The sequence below is a fragment of the Scatophagus argus genome, chromosome 24, assembly GCF_020382885.2.
Source record: "Scatophagus argus isolate fScaArg1 chromosome 24, fScaArg1.pri, whole genome shotgun sequence".
In the NCBI taxonomy this organism is placed as follows: Eukaryota; Metazoa; Chordata; class Actinopteri; family Scatophagidae; genus Scatophagus; species Scatophagus argus.
Window position 1 is genome coordinate 6,200,587 of NC_058516.1, and position 21,529 is coordinate 6,222,115.

The 21,529-nt window shown below is 42.3% G+C and overlaps 1 protein-coding gene across 5 annotated transcripts in view; it reads right to left on the reverse strand.

Annotated features, from left to right (window-relative positions):
• The window catches only part of LOC124055322 (potassium voltage-gated channel subfamily H member 7-like), a 78,042-nt gene that overhangs the window by 23,110 nt on the left and 33,403 nt on the right, over positions 1 to 21,529 (reverse strand). The window contains exons 3-5 of one of the 5 annotated variants that reach the window (XM_046382031.1): positions 12,373 to 12,438; positions 10,802 to 10,883; positions 9,659 to 9,889 (exon numbers count right to left, since the gene is read on the reverse strand). In XM_046382031.1, coding sequence (XP_046237987.1) covers positions 9,659 to 9,889; positions 10,802 to 10,877 — 307 coding nt within the window. In that variant the 5' untranslated portion in view covers positions 10,878 to 10,883; positions 12,373 to 12,438. Of the gene's footprint in view, positions 1 to 9,658; positions 9,890 to 10,536; positions 10,661 to 10,801; positions 10,884 to 11,758; positions 11,910 to 12,372; positions 12,439 to 21,529 lie in introns of those variants that run through there. The other 4 variants (XM_046382032.1, XM_046382033.1, XM_046382034.1 and 1 more) reach the window with 4 other exon arrangements.

Sequence of the window (21,529 nt, forward strand, 5' to 3'; positions counted from 1 at the left end):
GAGTTTGCTTTATGTTAGAATTAAAATGTTTCACATCGTCAAATTATTTAAATAGTGTGGATTGTGCTGGACTTTTGGCTTGACAATGAAGCTGTGAATACTGCCAAGATGCTGCCAATAACATGCATCTTTTTTTCTATCAAATACACTGTAGACTAGAAAAAAAAATCGAAATCATCTAATGCTCTTCAAATGAACTGTCTGAATATATGCTAACATACATACAAGCAACAGCGATTACAGCATCACTGGGACACACTGGATATAGTGCTCCTGCAGAAGCTGAAATAGATTCGATTAAAGAACATTGCAAAAGCTGGACAGGCCCCAGTTTCTGTCGCCCTTGGCTCATCGCAGCACTGCAACTAAATTAGTTTTGTCAAATTGTCAAGGAATCAGCAACCCGCACATCCGGCTGGCCCACAGCAGAAGAAAAACACCAAAACAATACGAGTCCTGGTGTGTCTCAGCTGGACAGAAAGCATGAAGAGCATTGGAACTTACAAGGACAAATCTGAAGCTTTACAGAAATGTCAGAGTTGGACCACTGTGGTCTTGGTCATCCGCATATGTCAGGTTTTGTTGAGAGTACGACTCGCTGTCATCAAACAGGCCAGTAACTGTAGGCTGATCCAAGCACAAAAGCTTTCACTTAACGCAGCTGGAAGAAATAATGGAGTTATCTGATTGAGAGGGTCAAACACTGTGGCAGGGCCTGAACACAAAGACGCCTCGGAGGAGGATTAAAATTTTCTCCTGGCAACACATCTTGGAAAGAAAATGCAGATGAATATATTTAGTTTTACCTTTCATATCACAAAAAACATCTATAACTTGACCAAATGTCAAACAACGCCCACACGAATGAAAACAATCAGGCCATCTGATGAATGGAAGAGCCTGACAGCAAGGAAAAAAAAAATTCATTCACATGTGGCTGCTCATTCACAGATGTGCTCATATCCAATCTGTGAATGAGTGTAAAGCAGGGATCACAATCTGAAATCACATACTGACAAATATGAGTGGCTGACTACTGGGGGAGGGTGGGGGTGAGTCAACATGTTTACCAATAAACATGTTAGTGTTTACCAGTACATTCGCGTGACACACACTGGGATTTCTTGACATTAAAAAATAATTATTATTATAAACTGGTAAAATAATCTTCCTCACTCACATTCAGATCCGTGCCGGATGAAATACCTAATACCTCTGCTGTGCACAGAGCTGTCTGGCATACAGCTGTGGAGTTTGGGGGGGGGTGTTAGCACCTCAATAAGGCAAGAATGGGGAGAGACAAGGGGGGAGGGGGAGCTGCAAAGCGAGGCGTTTGAGCTGGTGTAGGCTGGGGGAGGGGGCTGTCAGACTGTTTACAGTCTGTTTGTGGTAATACCATCACATAATGGCAGCGTGTGTGGGCTTAATCCATAGATGCAACATCAGAATGACCTATATTTATTCACTGACACTATGCCTGCAAACCGTGGCTGTGAAATAGATTTCCTAAGTACAAGCTGATGTTAAACTGGTATATGTGGCTGATACTGGTAATCAAAAAATAACGTATATCAGATAGAGAGATGACTGCTATGTGTTAAGAGCTAATATGATGTACAACTAGTGATTGTGAACTAAAAGCCTGCATGCAGTTCTGTAGAAAACAGAGTGGAAAGGGTAGAATTTAAAGTCATTACACATCAACATAAAAGCTCCACTTTCAATCTAAAATGTCAGCATCAAATCTCAAGATGTTAAATTTAGAGGATATTCACTTCAATGCATCACAAGTGTCTGATTTCTGCAGGTCTTAAGTAGGTTTTGTGGGAGTGAATGAGATGAATTTGACTCCGAAGACATGAAAATCTTGATAATGACCTGTTCATGCAGCCTTGCAGTTCGCTTAACTTGACGGGATGGAGAAAATTATGTCAAGGTCTGTCACTGTAAAGAATGACCCAAGAGGAAAACAATGGAAAGGGGATGGGATGTGAAGGAATGGATTATTGATCCAGAGGACCGCGAATTACAATACAAATAGGTCAAAAACAGCAAATTACTCGTCTGTTTTCTGAGTAATGTCTGTGCGTTTCTTTTAAATCTGTAAAAAAAAACAAAAAACAAAACAAAGTCTGATACATTCTATTATTTGCAGGTCTTTTTTTGGTGATGCTCAAAGACGTGATTACCCATCATTCTGCATTACCCTGCATGAGCTCCTGCTGTTCTCACACTGGGTGTGTCCCTGAAAATGTGAAGTCAGATTCCTCTGCATTAGCTGTACTTGGCTCTGCTTCTGACGGTATTTCCATGATTGTGTTTCTGGGTCCCAGTAGTCAGTTGCGTTCTGCAGCTTTGAGCCCAATAGGCAGGCATGCCAGGATGAGTTGCAATGAAATATCACGGCTCTTTCATCGGTTGCCAGGACAACAATATGCTGTGCTGTTTATACAGGCTGTTTTTATTTAAAGGGATGGGAACATGAGGGTGTGACAGACAGGAGGAAATTCATCTAAACAGTGCAAAAATGCATATATGGTGACAGCAAGGTATGTTAGAACACTTTACATCCCTCAACTTAATCTATTTTCAAGAAGAGTAACTACCAATCTGCTTTTCTTGTAAATGACCAATCTGTAATGCTGGAGCCTCTTTTTCTTTGGAGAAGCCATCGAAGAGACTCGTTATAAATGAGATCCACTGTGAGGCATGAACGCACAGGAAATCGAAGCCTTTGCTACAACGAATGGGTCCATGTCACTTTAGATTGAGAGTGGGGGGGCTCGCTCATTACACTGCCTTCTCTCAGGCTCATGAGGACTGATGAGAGCGAGCTGGACAGACGTATTCCAAGTCACACGCCATTTGCCACGCCTTCCTGTGTTGGGAACTCCAACTTGTACAGCACTGAACTGAGAATCATTTTATACTTCTGCACTTTGGTGGAGGAGTAAACCCCCTCTCTGTTGGCAGATAGGCAGAACTAGGGCCATCCATAACTGAAGCAAGTCTTGAGCTGCTCGATCAGATTCAGGAGGGCGTTTCCACGATGGAAGAAGCCATCTGATTTTCAGCTTCACCTGATCTATCTCCCTGTCTGACAGCTTCATTTACACTCCCTTGCCTGCTCACTCACTTCATCCCTCACAGTCGCAAAAAACATCAAACTTAGTTTAGGATGAATGCTTCTTCCTACATCCCCCACACTCCATCCGTCTCATTTATGCATCTAATTTTGTCTTGGTGTTTCCCAGCCATCTCTCCCCTACCGCATCTGCTCTTCTCCTTTATTTCATTCTACCCCGCTTCACGCATATGTCTTTCACAGACTGCACAAGCTGTCCACTGTATGCTCTCAAAACACAGCAGAATCTGAGATTGTGAGAAAGACTGCAGGCAAAAACAGAATGAGAGCTTATCTCGTTTGCACAGCAGCACAAGTACGAGTGTTACTTTAACAGAGGACGGTTTTCCATTTCAGAGTCACACCATCAAACTCGGGGCACAAACAGCATCAACATCATTCATCATGCAGGGCTTGTATTAAGGGCTGAAGACCCTCATTCACTAGTCACTTTATTCTTAAGAGCTGTTCACTCAACCTGGTGCAGTTGCATCAGCAGCATCTACACTGCAAGAAAAACCTCCATCACAAAGACAGCTTAAAATAGGTTGAACCATTGGCTGCTTTCATCCGAGGACTACAAGTTTAAAAATGAATAAGATCTGGATCCCTCGAGTGAGAAAGGAGACCTCTACAGCCCACTCCTCATGTCCGCTTGAGGCTCTGGGCTACGCTAGCTACCTGTGATGAGAATAGCACACCCAAATCAATGACCGTGCTGTCAATGTGGACAAATAAAGTAAATCAACATAAATCAACATTTCAACCAAAACTGCCAAACATCTGCAGGTTCCAGCTTCTCAAATGTAAGGGTTCTTTTATATTATTGAGAAAATAATCATCAGATTAGTCTCTTAAAATAATCATTAGCAGCAGGATTAATCAAGATTTAGTTATACACAAGACAGCCTTAGGTGAGCACGTTAAAAAAGTAAGAGATTGGGAAATCCAAAGAGGGTTTGATGGTGAAGTTTCATGGTTTTGAATGCAACACCTCAGTCTCCAGAGAGAGGTTTTTATACAGCTTTAAATTCTCCATTTTAAAGGCAAGAGGGGAAAAAAAAACTCTAATCTCAGTGAGCATCACTGAAGCACAACCAACTTTAATCTATTCATAGCATGACATTTTCAGTCAGTGTGCAAGTGAGATCTTTTACCGTGTACTAAGCTTATGGATTTCTTGATAAACCAACGAGCCTGAGAGTCAGCTCTTTAGTATGGGAAGCAAAACACTGAACACTGAGTCACTGAATGAGGATGCAGATAGAGCAGCTGCTGCTGAGTACCAGATACGTGCCATGTTGGTTACAATACTTTTCTTTCTATTCGGTGATTTCTAAAGCTGCCATTATAGAAAAAAAAGGTTTAAATGCATAATCTCTAACTGGCCTACTGTAAAAAAAGAAAGAAAAAAGAAAGACTGCAGCATTAGTTATAGTAACTGTTATATATTGTTCAACGTGAGATTTAAAATAGGTGGTCTTTAAAAAATAATGGCTTGTCCTTCAGCTATTGCTTTATAATTTGCATTTGTTTTAGATGAGAAGATCATCTCATCTTACAAATCCAATTTCTCACTACTTTACCATCTGATAACACTGAAACATTAGCTTAATTTATCTCAACAGGCTGCATGAATGTCTCATTTAACACTGCCAGAAGAAAACAAACCCAAATCCAACATCTTGGCAACTTTCCAGCAGAAACTGTCAGACCACTTAACAGGGCAACTTTGTTAAATGAAGGCTAAATGAATGGAAAATTATTATGTTGTAGGTCTCTTCCTTTTACTCTAACCTGCAGTTTGAATAAATGGTGCTCTCCATATGACAGTCCCTGAGTAACTTTTAATGACATCCTTGGCCCTAACTGGCTGTTAGAGAAAGTGATTTTCCCTCATTATGAAGGTTATTGGAAGAATGTTTCTCCTGATGTGCACTGACAGGGAAAAAATACTACATTTAGTGAGTGAAACTGAGAAAAGGTAGACACCAACACCAGAAAGGTACACGGTGTTCAGCAGAAAAATGGCTACAAATAAGCAAAATCGTTGCTGCTTTACTTAAGTCTGTAGCACTGTGAAACATTATGTTTGATAAGATTACCATGTTAGGGATTATAAATCTGCAAAGTGATGCGCTATACACACATATCCAATCTATCTATTTCAAGGACATATCTGTACCTTACCTTGAAGTAATTACTCCCAGAATATTTTCTGATGTGTGATTAGAATCATGTCAAAATGTATCTGTTATTGTCTCTCTTGGACGCAGCTCACACAGTACAGCCACAAAAAAAAACATATATATATAAATATATATAGATGTACAGTCCTTGCACACCCTCCACTGCGTATCGTATCACACACACACACACACACACACACACACACACTACATTATGCATAATGACTATTGCGGTATCGTCATGTTCTCTCTCACAGGCGCAGGTTTGTTTTTTTTCCACTGGTTAGGAATGGAAACAAAGGCTAAAAAGCATAAATATGTGGGATGATGACAGCAAAGAGCAAAGCAAAATACCACTAATGCCTCACTCTGTTTGTGAAGGTGCTGGACTGGGTAGAGAAGAGGCACCGTTCAGGGATAAATATCTGGGTGAATAATTAAAAACAGCACAAAGTCAAGTCAAAGTGGTAACAGTATGACACAACACTTTATATCTGAAGCTCTTGAAGCAAGTGCAGCAAACATCTCAGAATCTAAATGTCAAGCACAGGGGGTTGGATTAAACTTTTGCCACTTTAATGACAGCTACCTCCTCTATAGAGGTCATTGAGATATGAGCACCGGAAGGCTGACGGACCAGTGGTCCTGCAAGGGCACAAATCATAAAGCATTAAGAATGTGCCAGAGATTGTGCTGACAAGAAGGACCTCCTTCACGGACTGTAAAGGACAACGGGCGATGCGTTTATGCAGACCCTGGGTCACAGGATTAATAAGAAGAAGATTGCCTCACAGAAACCCCAGTGGTCCACCTCGAGGTGCGCAATCAGCCTGATACAATGACATTTCTAATGGAATTCCAGTACAGGATACAATCGAGATGGCGGCTCAGAGCCGAGTGTGCTGCACAGAAGAAGGGACAGACGTAGTTACACTCATTAACTCCTGCATAAACATCTCATTTAACTGTCACTGGATCACAACATTACCAGCTAAAGTCATGTGAAAGGATGATCTCCAGTCTGATTAACTGCACAGCCATACTTGCTTGTTATTAAAAAGGAGATTATAAGAGCAGTCTGCCTTGTTGAAACAGGTGTATGACCTTCCCTGGAGAAGCTCTGAGTCAGGTGAGAGGAAAACACTGAGGTAATTAGAGGCACAGGATACAGAATGGTAATGAGGCCCCCCCCCGCTGCAGGGTCCGACAGTCAGCAGCCCTCCAGCTCTTTTCATTCAAGTCTCCCGTGGGCCAGTGGAGTGGGGGGGTGTCATTGATTTCCCCTCTCCAATGCACCGGTTTTGAAGATCAATGCAACATGAAGGTATTTGTGTCCTCATTAAAGCTGTTTGCTCAGCGGATCGATGCAGACTGAACCTCCAGCTTGGTTTGGCCAAAAATACGCCAGCCTAGAGAGCCATCTGACGTATTAACGGCTCAGTCTGAAGTACATAAACCCTTTAATTCACTAATAGTACACAGTAAAAATACTCCAATATGAGTGAATGTCTTCCATTCAAAGGTCTTTCAGAATATGGTGCTTAAGCATCAAAACTGAAATCAAATTAAACATCCTTAAGCTTGGTAACATGTTTTATACCCATTTTTGTTCGGTTAATTAGTTCAACACATATTCCCAGAGGGTTTTCCTCACAATGTTATCTTGTGGTTAAACAATATTGCTCACTAACAGAAGGGCTCATTAATGGCTCCTGCTTGCCACTTTTTAAACACACCTCCACAGAACAGACCCGTCCGTGAATACCCCACCTCTCAGTTCGCACTCTCAATAATACACAATCATACGCAAGACGAAGGTCTGTCGTTAGCTTTTCCTCACAGAGTGGACAGCTGACAAAACTCTTAAATAGAATCACTCTGAAAACTGATGCATTCAAGTTTACTCTGATGATTGCTTCATCAATGCTCTTAAAACAACCCTGTCCATCCCAGAGACTCAACTCTTCAAATATGCCATTAGCAAGCATTTAAGGAACATTTAAGGAACATCATTCAAGTCAATTGGCCATTTGAATTTTGATGCACATCTATTTGGACTATTAATATTCTGGTACACTGGAGCAGGCAAAGAGGATGAAAGACTCGCAGCAAGTGAAGCAATAGAGCGCTCACTATGTATTTCTTTTGAACAGTATATATTCAGTTAACTATTTGCCACAAAGTGACAACTGACTCTCTAATCAAAAGAACAGCTAGAAAATTTCCACAACCAATTTCATTTAATGGAATCGTAATCGTAAAGTATAACAAGTTGTACAAGATGCAGCAAATGTTCTTGGACAATTGAAATGTCTGCGTATGAAACCGGTGGCAAACATAAGATATGCTGCAACTGCAATGACAGGGGCAGGATTTCATCTCTAACAATGGAAAGCACAGAGGAATCGTCGTATTCATGAGACTGACCGAGGCCTCTTGTGCTTTTCCAGGCCAGTCAAAGTTCAGCAAAAACAATTTAAAACAAGTCCGTGGGTTGCATATTCACTGTGTCTAGGGGCACACTCAGGAAATAAGCTGACATCTCCTTCTACCTATTCCCTCAAGTATTTCTCTGTAACTTCATCTTTCCACCTTTAACCCCACACATCTATGTCTCCAGGGATACTGTCATTTGTAACTGTTCTGTAAATTGCCTAATCTACAGCACCCCTGTCCCTCTGGGCTTTCTCATTCCTGCCCGAGTATGAATTACACAAACACGCAAAAGTATTGTGTCAAGACCACATCATAATCACTGATCCAGAGCCCACATGTCACACATCAAACGTCAAAACAACCTGCCCTGAGAGCACCTTGCATCACTCACCTGGGAAAAAAATCCATCCCTTTGTGAGCAGAGATAAATTTTAACCCTTCCACCAGATCAGGAGCTTCACATTTCTCCTACAGCACTGATGTGTTGGTGAGACATTCTCCACACACTCAGAGGCTTTTTCATCACGATACCTACTGGTAACTTAGCTGGTGCTTGGGGGCTTTATAGGAGTTTGTAGATGTGGTTTACTCAGCAATTACTGTTCAGTATTTTGGCAAAAACACATATTTGCTGTTACACTGAGGGATGAGTGAAATTTTTTGAACACATGTTGGCCACTGAATACATTTCTCTTCCCATGGTATGATTCACCGATACAAAAAGCACAACAATCAAGGACATTCAACATGATAAAAAAAAACAAACTGCAGCTAAGTTACCCCATGGGCTCAGCTTGAGTGTGGCAGATTGATTTTCAGAATTCACAGAATGCAGTATTAATGACCACTGAGGAGAAAACACACTAAAACCAATTTCCATCACACAACAAACAACAACACCAGACACGCACATGAGGGTGATCCCCACGTAGGTGTTATAAATCTATTAATCCTGATTTGTGCATGTTGTGAAACCTCACCAGTCCTTGAGCATTATGCAAGGAGGGTACATCATGTGAATACATATGTATTAGGTCACCACACGAACTCGCCGTGAACCAGCACATTTATGCAACTGCTTTAAACTTTCACTCTGGAGCTCGCCTTGTAGCACATCAAAACAATAGCAGCTGTCATGGCAAGTCATGATCTGCATGCAGTATTCATAAGCAGCATATGCATGCTAGGAGATTATCTTATCTGTGGAAAAACTACAGATACAGTCAGTCACAGGCCACTTTCAGCTCTGAGTGAGAACAGGACCATAAAAAGCTAAAGTTAGCTGAATGAACGCAGAGGGATATCTTTACACATAACACTGTACAGCAAATATGCTGTTGTTTTGGGAGATAAAGAGAACAGAAGCGCCTGACTGTCTTCACATTAGCCTGTAGGGATATGAGCTACATCCTTCCCAGGGTGCCCTTATCCAGCACAGGCTAATGAACATCTTTCGGAGCTGCCCAGTGTCTGCAAAACTGGACTTCACAGCAAAGGAAACCTTCACAGCTGCTCTCCCGCCCCCCTCAGGGTTCTAAATGGGTGCACTCAGTGATTTGCTGCTACAAAATGCTCCAGATAGAGCCGACTCAGAACTAAAAATTACCGTCTGTGTACCTAGAGTGTTAGACACTGTAAAATTCACCTTTCACACATTTATCCCACAACTACGTAGCTTGCATTAATGCTGCAGGTGGCTTGTGCAGCACACAGGCAGCACTGAAACACAAATCTTAAGTGTTTTTCCAAGACTAATGGTGGCAAAGAGACCAGGACATGCTGCTTACTGTTGGACAGGGACGAGGAAAAAGTCTTGGTATTTCAGTACGTGTGCATTTAAAATGAGAAAACTGCAACAGCTTCATGTCATGATCTGCACATGCCACCTGAGCCCACATAAGACACTTACCATCCTTGCGGTGGTAGGTGATCTCCACCTTGCGCTCCTCTGAGCCCAGCAGCGCCTGAGCCACCTGGGCCACAGCGTGCCGGTTTGTGAACTGGCCGTGCAGGAAGTCACAGGTGCACGGCTTCTGCATGACGTCTGGCCTGGAGAAACCCGTCATCTCACAGAAGCCGTCATTACAGTAGATGATAGCGCAGTTCTGCACCCGGGCATTGGCTATGATGAATTTCTTATCTGTGGAGGGGTAAAAGAGAATGTAATATAAATTTGATTTGATTTGAAACAAAACCAATTTACTGTAGTGAACCACTTGTTTTTGAACATGTGACCTTATCAATTAGCACACTAAACCAGTAAATACATTAACATGAATACAAATGAATGAAAACGTTTCACAAAAAATACAACTAAACGTAGGTGGGTGTAATGGGTTTACATGGGATTATCCTCCGTTACATTATTTAAAATGAGTGCTTAACTGTTCCACCGAATAAAAAAAAGCAAACTCCATGAGCAGGCTGCATTGCTTTATACTTGTTACTGCATTTCCTATGATTCTATGAGTGTGGAAGCCTTCAATCTGATATTGTACAGAGAACAAAAGAATTTCAGAAATCCTACATTTTCGGCTCTAAAACCAGTTTCATGGCACAAGTGATGCTTCTTCAGTAGGCCGTGAGCATGGTGTGCAGCAACGCAGCACTGTAAATAATCCATGAACACTAAACACTAATGACTGCAGGATTTAATAAGGGCAATGAAGGTATTTTGGGGAAATGACCTGATAGTAATGAAATCCCTTAATCCTTTTCCCCCCCATATAGGCAGCTTTTTAAAACTGCAATTTCAGGAGCAGGAGATGACAGAACTATAAAACAAACCCGAGTGCTTGATAAAGCAGCAGGATAAGGAACTCATCATGACTTCTCATGCACCTCCAGCATATCAACATCACAGGGAAAATAAAACCAGTCAAACGTATCTGCATCACATAAACATATACATGAGCTTTGTTAAAAAAAGAGAAGGCCTATTAGGCGATTTCCTAAACACTACATAACTGTTGTCAGGATGCAGCAGGACAGACACAAAAGGCAGGCAGCACAACACAACGCACCCACAGCACTGGACAGCAGAGCTACTCACTTTGTCCTTCGAATTTCCGAATAATTACTCCCAGAAATGTGTTTTGTGGCGCGACATGACCCCTCCGGACAGGCATGGTTCCCTTCCAAAAAATAAAGATGATAAAAAAAATCTTTTCCAAGTGACAGCAAGCCGGTGCCCCAAAACGCCTTCCGTCAAGTTCTAGCGGGTGACAACCGAAGCCAGTAGGGCTCCCCGTTTTCTTTGTCACCAGTCAGTCATCCTCGTAAGAAAATCTCCCCCCTCTGCCTTTATTCCCCCCCCAGACCCCCGTGTTTCCCTTATTTCAACTCCGACGCGTCCCCGCTTGAGCGCATCGCAGAGGCTTCCCTGCGCTCTTCGCCGATGTGAAGCTTGAAAGAAAGGAGTCGGCAAAACGCAGTTTAACCAACATTTCAACGTCGCTCCTCGAAAGCGCCGTGCGCGATGGTGTCGGCGCGTGAGTGGACGTGCGTGTGTGTGCGCGAGTGGGGGTCTATTGTTGTGAAAGGGAAGACTGATGGTCTCCGGGGCCAATGGCTGAGAGGCTGACAGACCGGAGAGGCTCAACACCGACACTGCGAAGGGAAAAACCCACATGGATGCGCAGACAAAGTGGCAGAAGGAGAGGGAGAGGGAGAGGGGGGGAGAGAGCGAGTGTGTGTGTGTGTGCAGGGGGTGGGTGAGGGAGAGGGAGGCAGGGCTGGCTGGCTGACTAGTAATGGATTACTGTAACGCGTTACAGCAGCGTTAGATTACAGCTGCTCTTTTTGTTTCAGCGTGTTTCACTGTTTTGTTTCCAACGTGCCCACAAGTTAGCAGCACAAACAATTCTAATACCGTCCGAGCTCAGTCGGATTATTAAAGCGTCTATCCACCCCTCCGTCCACCTTCGGCCTTGTTTAAAGTGGGTGCAATTAAAGTGAGCCTCGTGATCGCTAGCTAGCTTAACTTAACTTGTTTAAACAGAAGACTTACTTTGACATTAGGATGCAGTCGCTCAATTTAACAAAAGCCCAACAAATCTCGACGTCGAGTAATGATACAAAGCATAACTTTTGACGCCAGTATTTCTTTTGCACCTGGGACTTTTCTCTGAGTCACGAGATCAAGAAGTGCCACGAGGGCTGACGTCAGGTGTGCAAACGTGCAAACGTGTGCACACGCTATCTAATTAACGGAGAGAGCGAGCGAGCCCTTCAGCCGCGATTTGATTGGACGCCTGGTGATTCTGAATGGATTCTCCAGCCTCGAGTTTCCGCTTTGCTTTCCACGCATTTGTTTGCATAAAGCGTGTGGCAGGTCCAGTGGCGCTGCTTCGGGAGTAACACAGCAGGCGCTGGCCATGGTGCTGCCCAGGCTTTTCACTTCCCCTCCCACCAGCGCAGGATTCGGCACAACTTGGACATTTTGTAAGCGGCTCAAACAGAGTGAGAAGTCAGGGAAAGGACACTTCACTTCAGCAGGACACAGGACATACTGTACTGTCCTGTGTCCTGCTTCTGTTGGGTGTTAAGCAACTGGAATATGCTATATGACAAAAATAGGACAATAAAGCAGATTCAGGCTTGGTGAAAACACATTTCTCTCACCGTGATTTGTGCAGAAGAGTCTCCTCCCGTCAGAAGCACATGTGCATCAAAGTCAAAGTTTGCACCCTACAACAACAACAACAACAAAAAGACATAATTATTATGACATGCTACCGATTCCAGTTGTCACAGTTTTTGTCAGAGTTTGAAGAAATTCACCAATATACGGAGTAAAAGGGCTCATTATGCAGATTATACCCTTTCAGAGTGTTAAACACATTGTATTTTATTCATGCTTCTATGCTCTTTATGTAACGTCTCAAACTACAAATCAGCTATAGCTGCTGCTTAAATGTGGTGAAATAAAATGGACAGTTTTATCCCACTGAAATGTAGTGGGGTGGACATATTTACTAGCATAAAATGGCAACATTTGTACAGAATGTATATAATTTCTGTGGCTAGGGATCTCTCCATCAAAGCAGCAATGAAAGATGGAGATTGTTGATGTTGTGTTGGGATCATGGGAGTTACTGTCTTCGTTAAACAAACCCCACTTGTGGGTGAAAATCTATGAGACGTGACACAGGAAGAAATCGTGTTCACAGATGAAGTAATGCTTTAAAGTGAGCGGTACAAACAACAACGATCCACCCCACCGACTTCCTTCCACACTCTCTGACGTATTTGGTGTTTCCCCAGAAATTACAGGTGACCAAATGAAATTCACTGTTACACTGAATAAAATTACACATTTGATGATGATGATGATATAAATTCGCAACATCTGTCTCACTGCTTTTAGACAACTTATGGAGAAATGTCTTAAAGTATACAAAATTGCACCTGACCACTTGGAATTCTTACTTCATATAAAGACAGTGCTGTTATCCTGTTTAAACAACGACAGATGATCAGGACTTGATGTTAAAAAGTTACTTAAGGATACTCTCTCCTTTCATCTCAATTTATCAGTTCATCCCTCTCGTTTTTCTTTCCGTTCGGATTCAGTTTATTTCCCTCCCGGTGTCTCTTTCAGCGACTCACACTCAAACACAGGCAAACAAACACACCCAGAGTGTAGTGAAACATCTGTCCTGGTCTTACACGAGCTCTCCCTCCATCTGGTCCATTGAGGAAACCGTTCAGTACCCACAGACACGGGTGGAGGGGGGTGGAGAGAATGTGGCATATGCTGCTTTTACAACCTTTTGTTTTGACAATGACTACGGTAAAGTCCTTGTAAAGGCAGCCTTCATGAAACACTTTTCTCACAGTCATGCACCAACGGCCTGCTTTGGACATGTTATTTTTTCCCTGTGGCCTGCCTATTGCAAAACCATTGGCTGCTTCAGTATATTACATATTATATATATTATATCAGCATTAATCTGCATTTTATTGCCCACATCCAATTTCTCACCACACTTAACACTAACGATATTTGAAATGATAAAAACAAGTTCACCCGCCACACAAATCTCTTTTCTCTCCCACTCTCTCTTTCTCCTGTCACACAGCAAGCACGACTCGGTGAAAGGGTAGGCCTACCCTTGAGTCACATTCACATTAAAGGGAGTGACAGCATTAATTAACTGTATTTTAGCTCATAATCTGCTCACTGAATGGACAGCTTGTGGTGAGGAACAACATTTTTTCCGGAGAGAAGATAATACTCAAGAACTAAGCAGCTCCTGCACACAAACACACACATTAAAGTCAGTTTATTATTGTAGTTCAGTACAGTAGAAATGCAGGGATTTCTGTCTGTGATATTGCAGAAGTGCTTGCACCCAGAACTCAATTTTAGACTTCAGTTATTTCATTAGTTACACAATGGACAGCTCCATGAGCTTATCCCTTTTATGGGATAGTTTTTGTCTTCTTGGTTGCCTTGGGGACAACAGACCAACACACAATTTTTAGCGACTGGTATGCTAGCAGCGTGGGACGTCTATCTGTCGGTCCACTGTGGTGCAGACTCAGTATCTCAACAACAGATGGGTTGCCATGAAATTTTGCACAGTGATTCATGTTCCCCAGGGGATGAATCTACTTTCCCTCTCATGCCATCATCAGGTCAAAATGTCCATATTTTTCAGGTATTTTCACCAAATACCTGAAAAACACTAATCACATCTCCATCAGCTGGCGTGCTAACACACTAAACTAAGATGGTGACAATTATATCTGCTTAACATCAGCATGTTAACATTGTCATTGTCAGGATGCCAACATTTAGCTCAAAGCACTGCTGGGCCAAAACACAGCCTCACAGAGTCGCCATCACTGCAGTCTTCCTTAGAATATAACAGTTTAGATGTCCATGGGCAGCAGAGGTGCACTTTAAATAATCTGCATGGATTTGTCTTCATTAAAGTGAAACAAAATGTATTTTATCTCCTATGCTCTAAAGTATTCCAATGTCTGAAACTCAATTAGTAAAACATGATGAATAAATAAGCTAAAATTAAAACACCAAAAAGTCATGTAATATTAAGGGCAGCCTAGAAGTAGATCAGACTTGCTCATTTGTTTTGGTACAATAGCAGTTTGAATACTTCAAAGCCTCTATGGCTTGTATTCAAACAAGTTTTTTACATACACTCCTGTCTGGTCACCCTTTGTGCAGATGTTGCTCAATCCCTCATTGTTAACTTGGTGAGGAGAATGAGTGTGCTGGTCAATGTCCACCTGTTATTGTTCTTAAATTTGTCATTATTATCATTATTTGTCACAATAATTTAAACAAACACATAATGGAATAAGACAGTTTAAATACCTGGAAACATGAAATGATCTGAAAACCGCATTGCACCATGTTAAGCACAAAGTACGAGTTTCATCAAGCTGTCACAACTCATAATGTAGTGACAGCCGTGTAAGCTCACTTCTTGTTTCCAGGTGTTGTTGCAAGGAGGCTCAGTAGTTTATGGGGACAGATAGTTATAAATAGATAAAACTGTATTTACTTTCCATTTATCTGGAACATCAATTATCTGTTTATGCTCTTTATGAGACTGTGTCCTACTGGCCAGGTTTATGAGTCATGGCAAGAGAAGGAAATTAAGTTTTATCCCTAAGATGCTGTTAGAGGTGTAATGAATAATTAAGTGGAAATTAAACAATGCAAGAGGGATGTGGGTCTTAGTGGTAAAGCATCAGGGAATTATCTGAAGTAAAGCTAGAGGGTCTGAGAATATTTCAGAAGAAATTTTTGCTGTGGTTATGAGTTCAGCTGTAGTCCATTAAGTGCAACCAAGTGATCACTTTTATTAGACTGAAATGTTAAGACCCTTTGCCTTTTGGGAAATACCGTCTGTCAGGGGACTCACTTTGTTCAACAATTTTATGGTCAAATGACTCTATCCAGTGACTGAGCTCTGCAACTGTAATAATGAAGCACATGTTGTTGAAGCTTGGTGATGTAGGGACTAAACCAGTGTGGCTGGTGAAGGATAACACATTATCAAGCCCAGAGCATGCTCATGCTAGTTATTCATGATAGTCCATTCCCACTGGCATTTTGCTGTCAAGAATGTACATAATTTTTTTGAATACACAGTTATTCAAACGGGACAAAATGCTTTCAAAGCTAACGAGTTTGCCAGCTGACAGCAATCTTGCTCGTTTGTTTTGCTAACAGGACAGTAACTCAAGTCTGTCTGTCAGATGTTTAATCTGTACCACTGACTTCTGTCTCATAAAAGTCAGTAAATTATGCCTCTTAAGTGGTGTAATTTATGCTCCAACCGAAGAGCTAAAATAACAGTGGGTGGTGCAGCATGTCAATAAACTACACCAGCTTCCTCCATTTTGGACTGCTGAGCTCTGCATTCCCAATCAGGTCAGCACTATCAGGTTTGTGATTTGTCAGTGGCACAAATTTGTCAACCAAGTTGAACTCTACAGTAAAAAATTCAGGAGAGCTGGAAGTGACTATACTTTCCAAAATCATAAAATCATCAGTTAAAAATCAATTTGCTGCAAAATGTTGGAGTTTTTAAAGCTTCTTTTAACACGCCTTTGAGGAGCAAAAACTAAGTTTTGCCTCAAGCAAAGGCTTTTTTTAGCATAGCAAGGATGGATGTCATCATAGGTAGATAGATAGATGACTTTATTCATCCCCGAGGGGAAATTAGGTATCTGGCTTTTGGTAAGACATGACTAAGATGCAAAAGGATACAGCTGAAACCGCCACTTCATAATTGGAGCCGAGTCAGCAGGTAAATGATTACAACTTTGACCTGTGGGATCATCACCATCATTATGATGTATTGGAGAAAGAAAAAAGTGGTTATTACTGTAGAGTGTAACCTTGCCTTGGGCCCTGCTAATTAGATAGACTAATACCAAACACTGTAAGCTACTGACAGGCTGTCACTCTTGCAGCAAAAAGGTCCAGACTCGGCATGGCATGTGGTAGCATGACGGGAAATACCAGAGGTGTGAGAGGTGAGTAGAGAGAGCGTCCTTCAACCTCGGTTCAAGCCCCCTTTGACGAGCAACATCCATCCTGCTGCACTGTCCTAGTGCAAGAGTAGACACTGAACTCAATCAATAATATATCGCATCATTTCCCCCTCCACTGTCAGCACTCGATCATTTACAATTGGCTTTGTCATGCAGAAATTAGGGATGCCACCTGCTGTCAAATAGCCTCCGTCCACTTTATGTGACACAGGATTTAAAAGGTTAGGACCTACTACTGGGTTTACTGTCCAGGTTTTGTGAGTGTAAGAAATCTAACATGGTTAATTACACGGGCTGCCAACAAACCAGCGGTGATTTCCCCTGGCGGTTGTAAGGGATCTCTATTACTAGAGAGGCATTTTCTTTGACCTCAGCCCATGAGAGAGGATCAGTGTACTGTAGCCTGTGCAGAAGTCATTAAATAAACCCCACGTGGCCTAATCCACTCAACAGCTCATTCATGACTACAGAGAGGAATAGTAGGTATGTACGTGAGTGTATTTATATGTATCTGGAGCATGTGCATATCTCTGAACTGCATATTGTTGCCCAACAGGAAACATTTTTGTTTCACCAGACCACGTTCGCCCACGAAACACATATTCTTAGTCCTTACAGCATTTATTAATGCAAAAATGATCCATATTTGTGATACTATGAAGTGGAGGTTGGAATAAGATGAAGTAAGGAACAGGAGAAAAGCTTTTGTGGTAATACACAGAATTATTTCTTTTGCTTTGTTTAACTCATACGAAAGTAAAGAAAATGTGATGCGTGCTCATGTTTTAAACTGCTTTCTGAGGATGCAAACAGAAGGAGAGACAAGAAAATGAACAATAAGGATAGGGTTTGTGGTTTTGCATGATAGCTATCAGAAGAGCTCGATTTCCGAATAACAGGCCAAAATGATGATTTGAACATTATTCATTATTCAGTTAGAGGGACATGAAGCTTGTGTGTGCAGATTTTGTAGAGACCCGCCTGGCTTAGGCACAGTGACTAAATGCTGAAATGATGATGATTAAAGTGTTCATGATGTCAAGCATAATTACAATGACAGTGGCATGAAGCTTGACAATGCTTATTTATGTTGATGGAGATAATGGTTGTGACGATGATGATGTTAAATAAGTAGCATCAATGAGGGTATACCCACGCCACTCAGAGCACTCCTCTGTTAAAAAAAAATAAATTCCCTTTATTGTTAGCTTCCTTGCTGCTGCTGCTGCTGAGGGTGTTTTTGAAAGGAGAATATCCCCACATAAGCCTGACTCTATCAGCTCGCTTGGTCCATTCAGTTTTAGCTTAATCTGTTCAGTATGTGGAGCAATTTAGATCGAGCAGCCAGGCCTTGGCCCCTAATCCACGGATCACTCGAGGGCAAATGGCTGCCCACACCCAAGAATGACCCCCATGGTCTATCTATTCTCCCTCGGTTTATTTTTGCCCGTTCTTGTTTTTGTTGGCCCTTGATCTCCGCTCTGGCTGAGAGCCAGGAAAAGATAATAGTCGAAGGCTGACCGTCGAAAGATCACATCTGAGTGATCACAGACAACGTAAAGCAGAATAGAAAGGTCTCCAAAAATGAGGTAGACAGAGTGGACTTAAGAGAAAGGTAGGCACAGATAATGAAGACTGACAAGAGGTAATTGAATGGACTTTTTGTTTTTGCGGCGGTCACCCATCCAATTTTGTCCAAGACTTTTTCCACAGCAGGCCCCTTATGCAGATAAATGTCTCACCTTTCCTCATCTGCTACTGTGCTATCTTTTGAAAGCTGGCAGTTCAGCTCAGTAGTTCATGGGAAATACGCGCCAGGGATGTAGTGCTGGCGTGTCGACGATAACCCACGTGTCACTCCAAGATACCGCCGGCGGCTCTCCGTAAACCCGCGGCTTTGTCTTCTGTCAGTGTCGCCATCACAGCTAAATGCCTGTGACTGCACAGCTCATCGCCAAACAGAAGTGTCATCCCAGAGATGTATCACCCTGCACATGTCCCCGTCTCTTTGCAAGTCCACTCGAGGTGCCAAAGTGGAGTGACTCTGACTCAGTGTAGTCTGTGTGTGTGTCTGTTTGTGTGTGTCACTGTCCTTGTAAGAACAGATTTGAAATTCAGCCCACTGGAGGGAAGCCATTTTGGTAAAGTGAGGTCATTCTGGCCTGTTCCCACTTCTCCATGGAGTGGTGACCATGGCCAGATTACCCTGTCTGAGGGCCGCCGGGCAGAAACTGGCTGTTTGGGCCATCTTGCCTCCAAGTTCCCATTAAGTCCAGTGCACACAAAACAATACAAAACAAGCGGTACTTCTACACTGGAATACTACCTCATCCCACTTTGAGCTTCAGTTTGATTGAGGCAGTTCAGTGTAACTTATTTAGTAAAATTCAGCAAATGAGGACAAACTTTGTCCGACTTTGGTGCCACCAAGAGGTTGACCGTTGTATTTCTGAGTAGCATTGTTGATGCTATGGATTGTCATGATTCCAGACACTGATGTCCTCCTCAGGATGAGCTGTAATTCACCTACTTTGGTGACTTTTCATCTAGCACCACCACCAGATCAAAAATTTATCTCGTCCAGTACTGGTTTGTGGCCCAAAGCTTGCAAAATTAATGACATTCTCACCTCAGCTGCACTTAAGTGTTAATAAGCAGATGCTAGTATGCTAAATTAAGATACTGAACATGATAAATGGTTAATGACAATAGATTCTTAGTGTTGTTGTTTGAGGATTGAGGCTTAGGTCTAAGTTGCTGGGTATCATCTTTGTTATCAATTTGATTTTGGTCTTAAATATTGGCCATTTTAGCATCTATCACCATCATGAATAGTTTCTAACTATTTTGTTTTGTATGAGTGACACTATACTATACTATACTATGCTATATATATATACTTTCTTGATAAAAAGAAAAATGCAGATAAAAAGTAGAGGCTGCTTTTCAGACCATCATTAGCACAAATCCCATGCCAGGTCTCAGATCAGCTTCTTGTGCCAGTTCCTACAACCGAACCCATGAGCATAGCACTCAGTCCTGTTTCTGCATTTAGCATTACTTTGCCCTACAATGACTCCTGCCAGGAGACCTCAATGAAATTCTTTGTCACTTCTGAAATGACAGCTGAGGCACCTAGCTCCAGTGTTACAGAGCTCCTCACTCTGTCTCCTCCTCACGCACAGCTTGTCCTGTAAACACGTGTTAACACCTGAGATTTGCACTCATCACACACCTATGTGTGTAATTAAATGAAGCAGCGATTGCCATTACAGATGGTGACAATTGCATCTATTTATGAGAGCAGCTGGATGTTCCCCAGCTACAGAATTACAAACAATTCACATGAATCATCTTCTGGCAACAATAGTGAGTTGGTGTTTGAATCTAAGGAATGATATTGGAACAAAGCCTTGTAAAAATATCACTCACTTGGCAGCATGACTACAATATTAAATTCCAAATACTTTCTACAAAATTAAAGAAGAACAGAGTCGTAAATATGAAGCAATGAATGCAATGTTCACACCTCTGCTTCCACGTTGCACTCACTGTAATGAACAACGTGAGCATGGGAACCTTTATTCAGGGGCTTTTTTCTGAAAGTCAACATCACAGCATTCAAACATTTGGAAAATGTACAACAGTTACCACGACAAAGACGCGTCGCTGCATACACTGAGTACAATGCCTCCTGCACACAGAGACAATTACAGCAACATTATGATGCACTGCGAACAGTGTTGACAGAGCACACGAGGACTGAGGTATTTTTAGATTTTGTTTACCTATTGAATTACTTATTATTCTGGTAATCTCTTGTATTTCCCTGATGGTTTGTAGGGAGTACAATAGTTGGCCTCAATCTAGCCCACCAGCTCTTATGGTTACAGTGCATATTCACAAATAGAGTGTGCAAGTTATGCAGCTATGCAGTTTTTAAACACTGTGTCCACTGGGAATCTGAATGTTCTGTAAATGTGTGTGTGCGCGGTGTCATCAGTTCATGAGAGGTTGATGGTTTCAGATGGTCTAACTATTAAGTGGTTATCCCTCTGGAGACTCTGGCCTCCTATGCAATGGCTCCATCCTCCTGTTCATTACTGTACTGTTGTCAAAACCTCTGGCAGCACTCCAGCCCATCAAAGCCATCTTGCCGCCCCTCCCTTCCTCTCCTTCAGTCAGTCTGTCTCTCGCTCGCTCGTTTGCTCTCATTCTGTGTCAGCTCCAGCCGGTCTAGAGGATCAGGAGCCAAGGTTGCCGTGGCAACTTGTCCTATCCCAATCGCTAGATGGATCATCCCTGGATTGTGTTCCCCAGCCACATCCAACTCCCCACAATGCACACACAAACAGACACACACACACCTACTCCTTCTCCTTGGTCCGTTTCAGCAAGATTTTTCCTCAAAAAGGCAATAGTTTTTGACTCATCTTTTTTCCCCTGTCATTTTTTCTTCCTCTCCTGTTCTCTCTTCATCTGTCACTCTATGTTTCCCTGAGTCAGCCAGGTCGGGGAGCTGACATTTTGTGTGGCAGCTGAGTCAGATGAAAAAGGCCTTTATGGCTTGTTTAAGTGGAGCTATAGGGTAAGCCATGCCTCACTGGGATTTCCGACCAGGCCTCCTCCACTGGCGAGGATCGGGTTTTCTAGGTAAGAATTAGATATTTGCAGCTGTCCGAGTGGTGGAGAGAGAGAGGTGAGGTTTCAGGAGTGACACGTGTGCTGCAGGTTTCTGACAGGT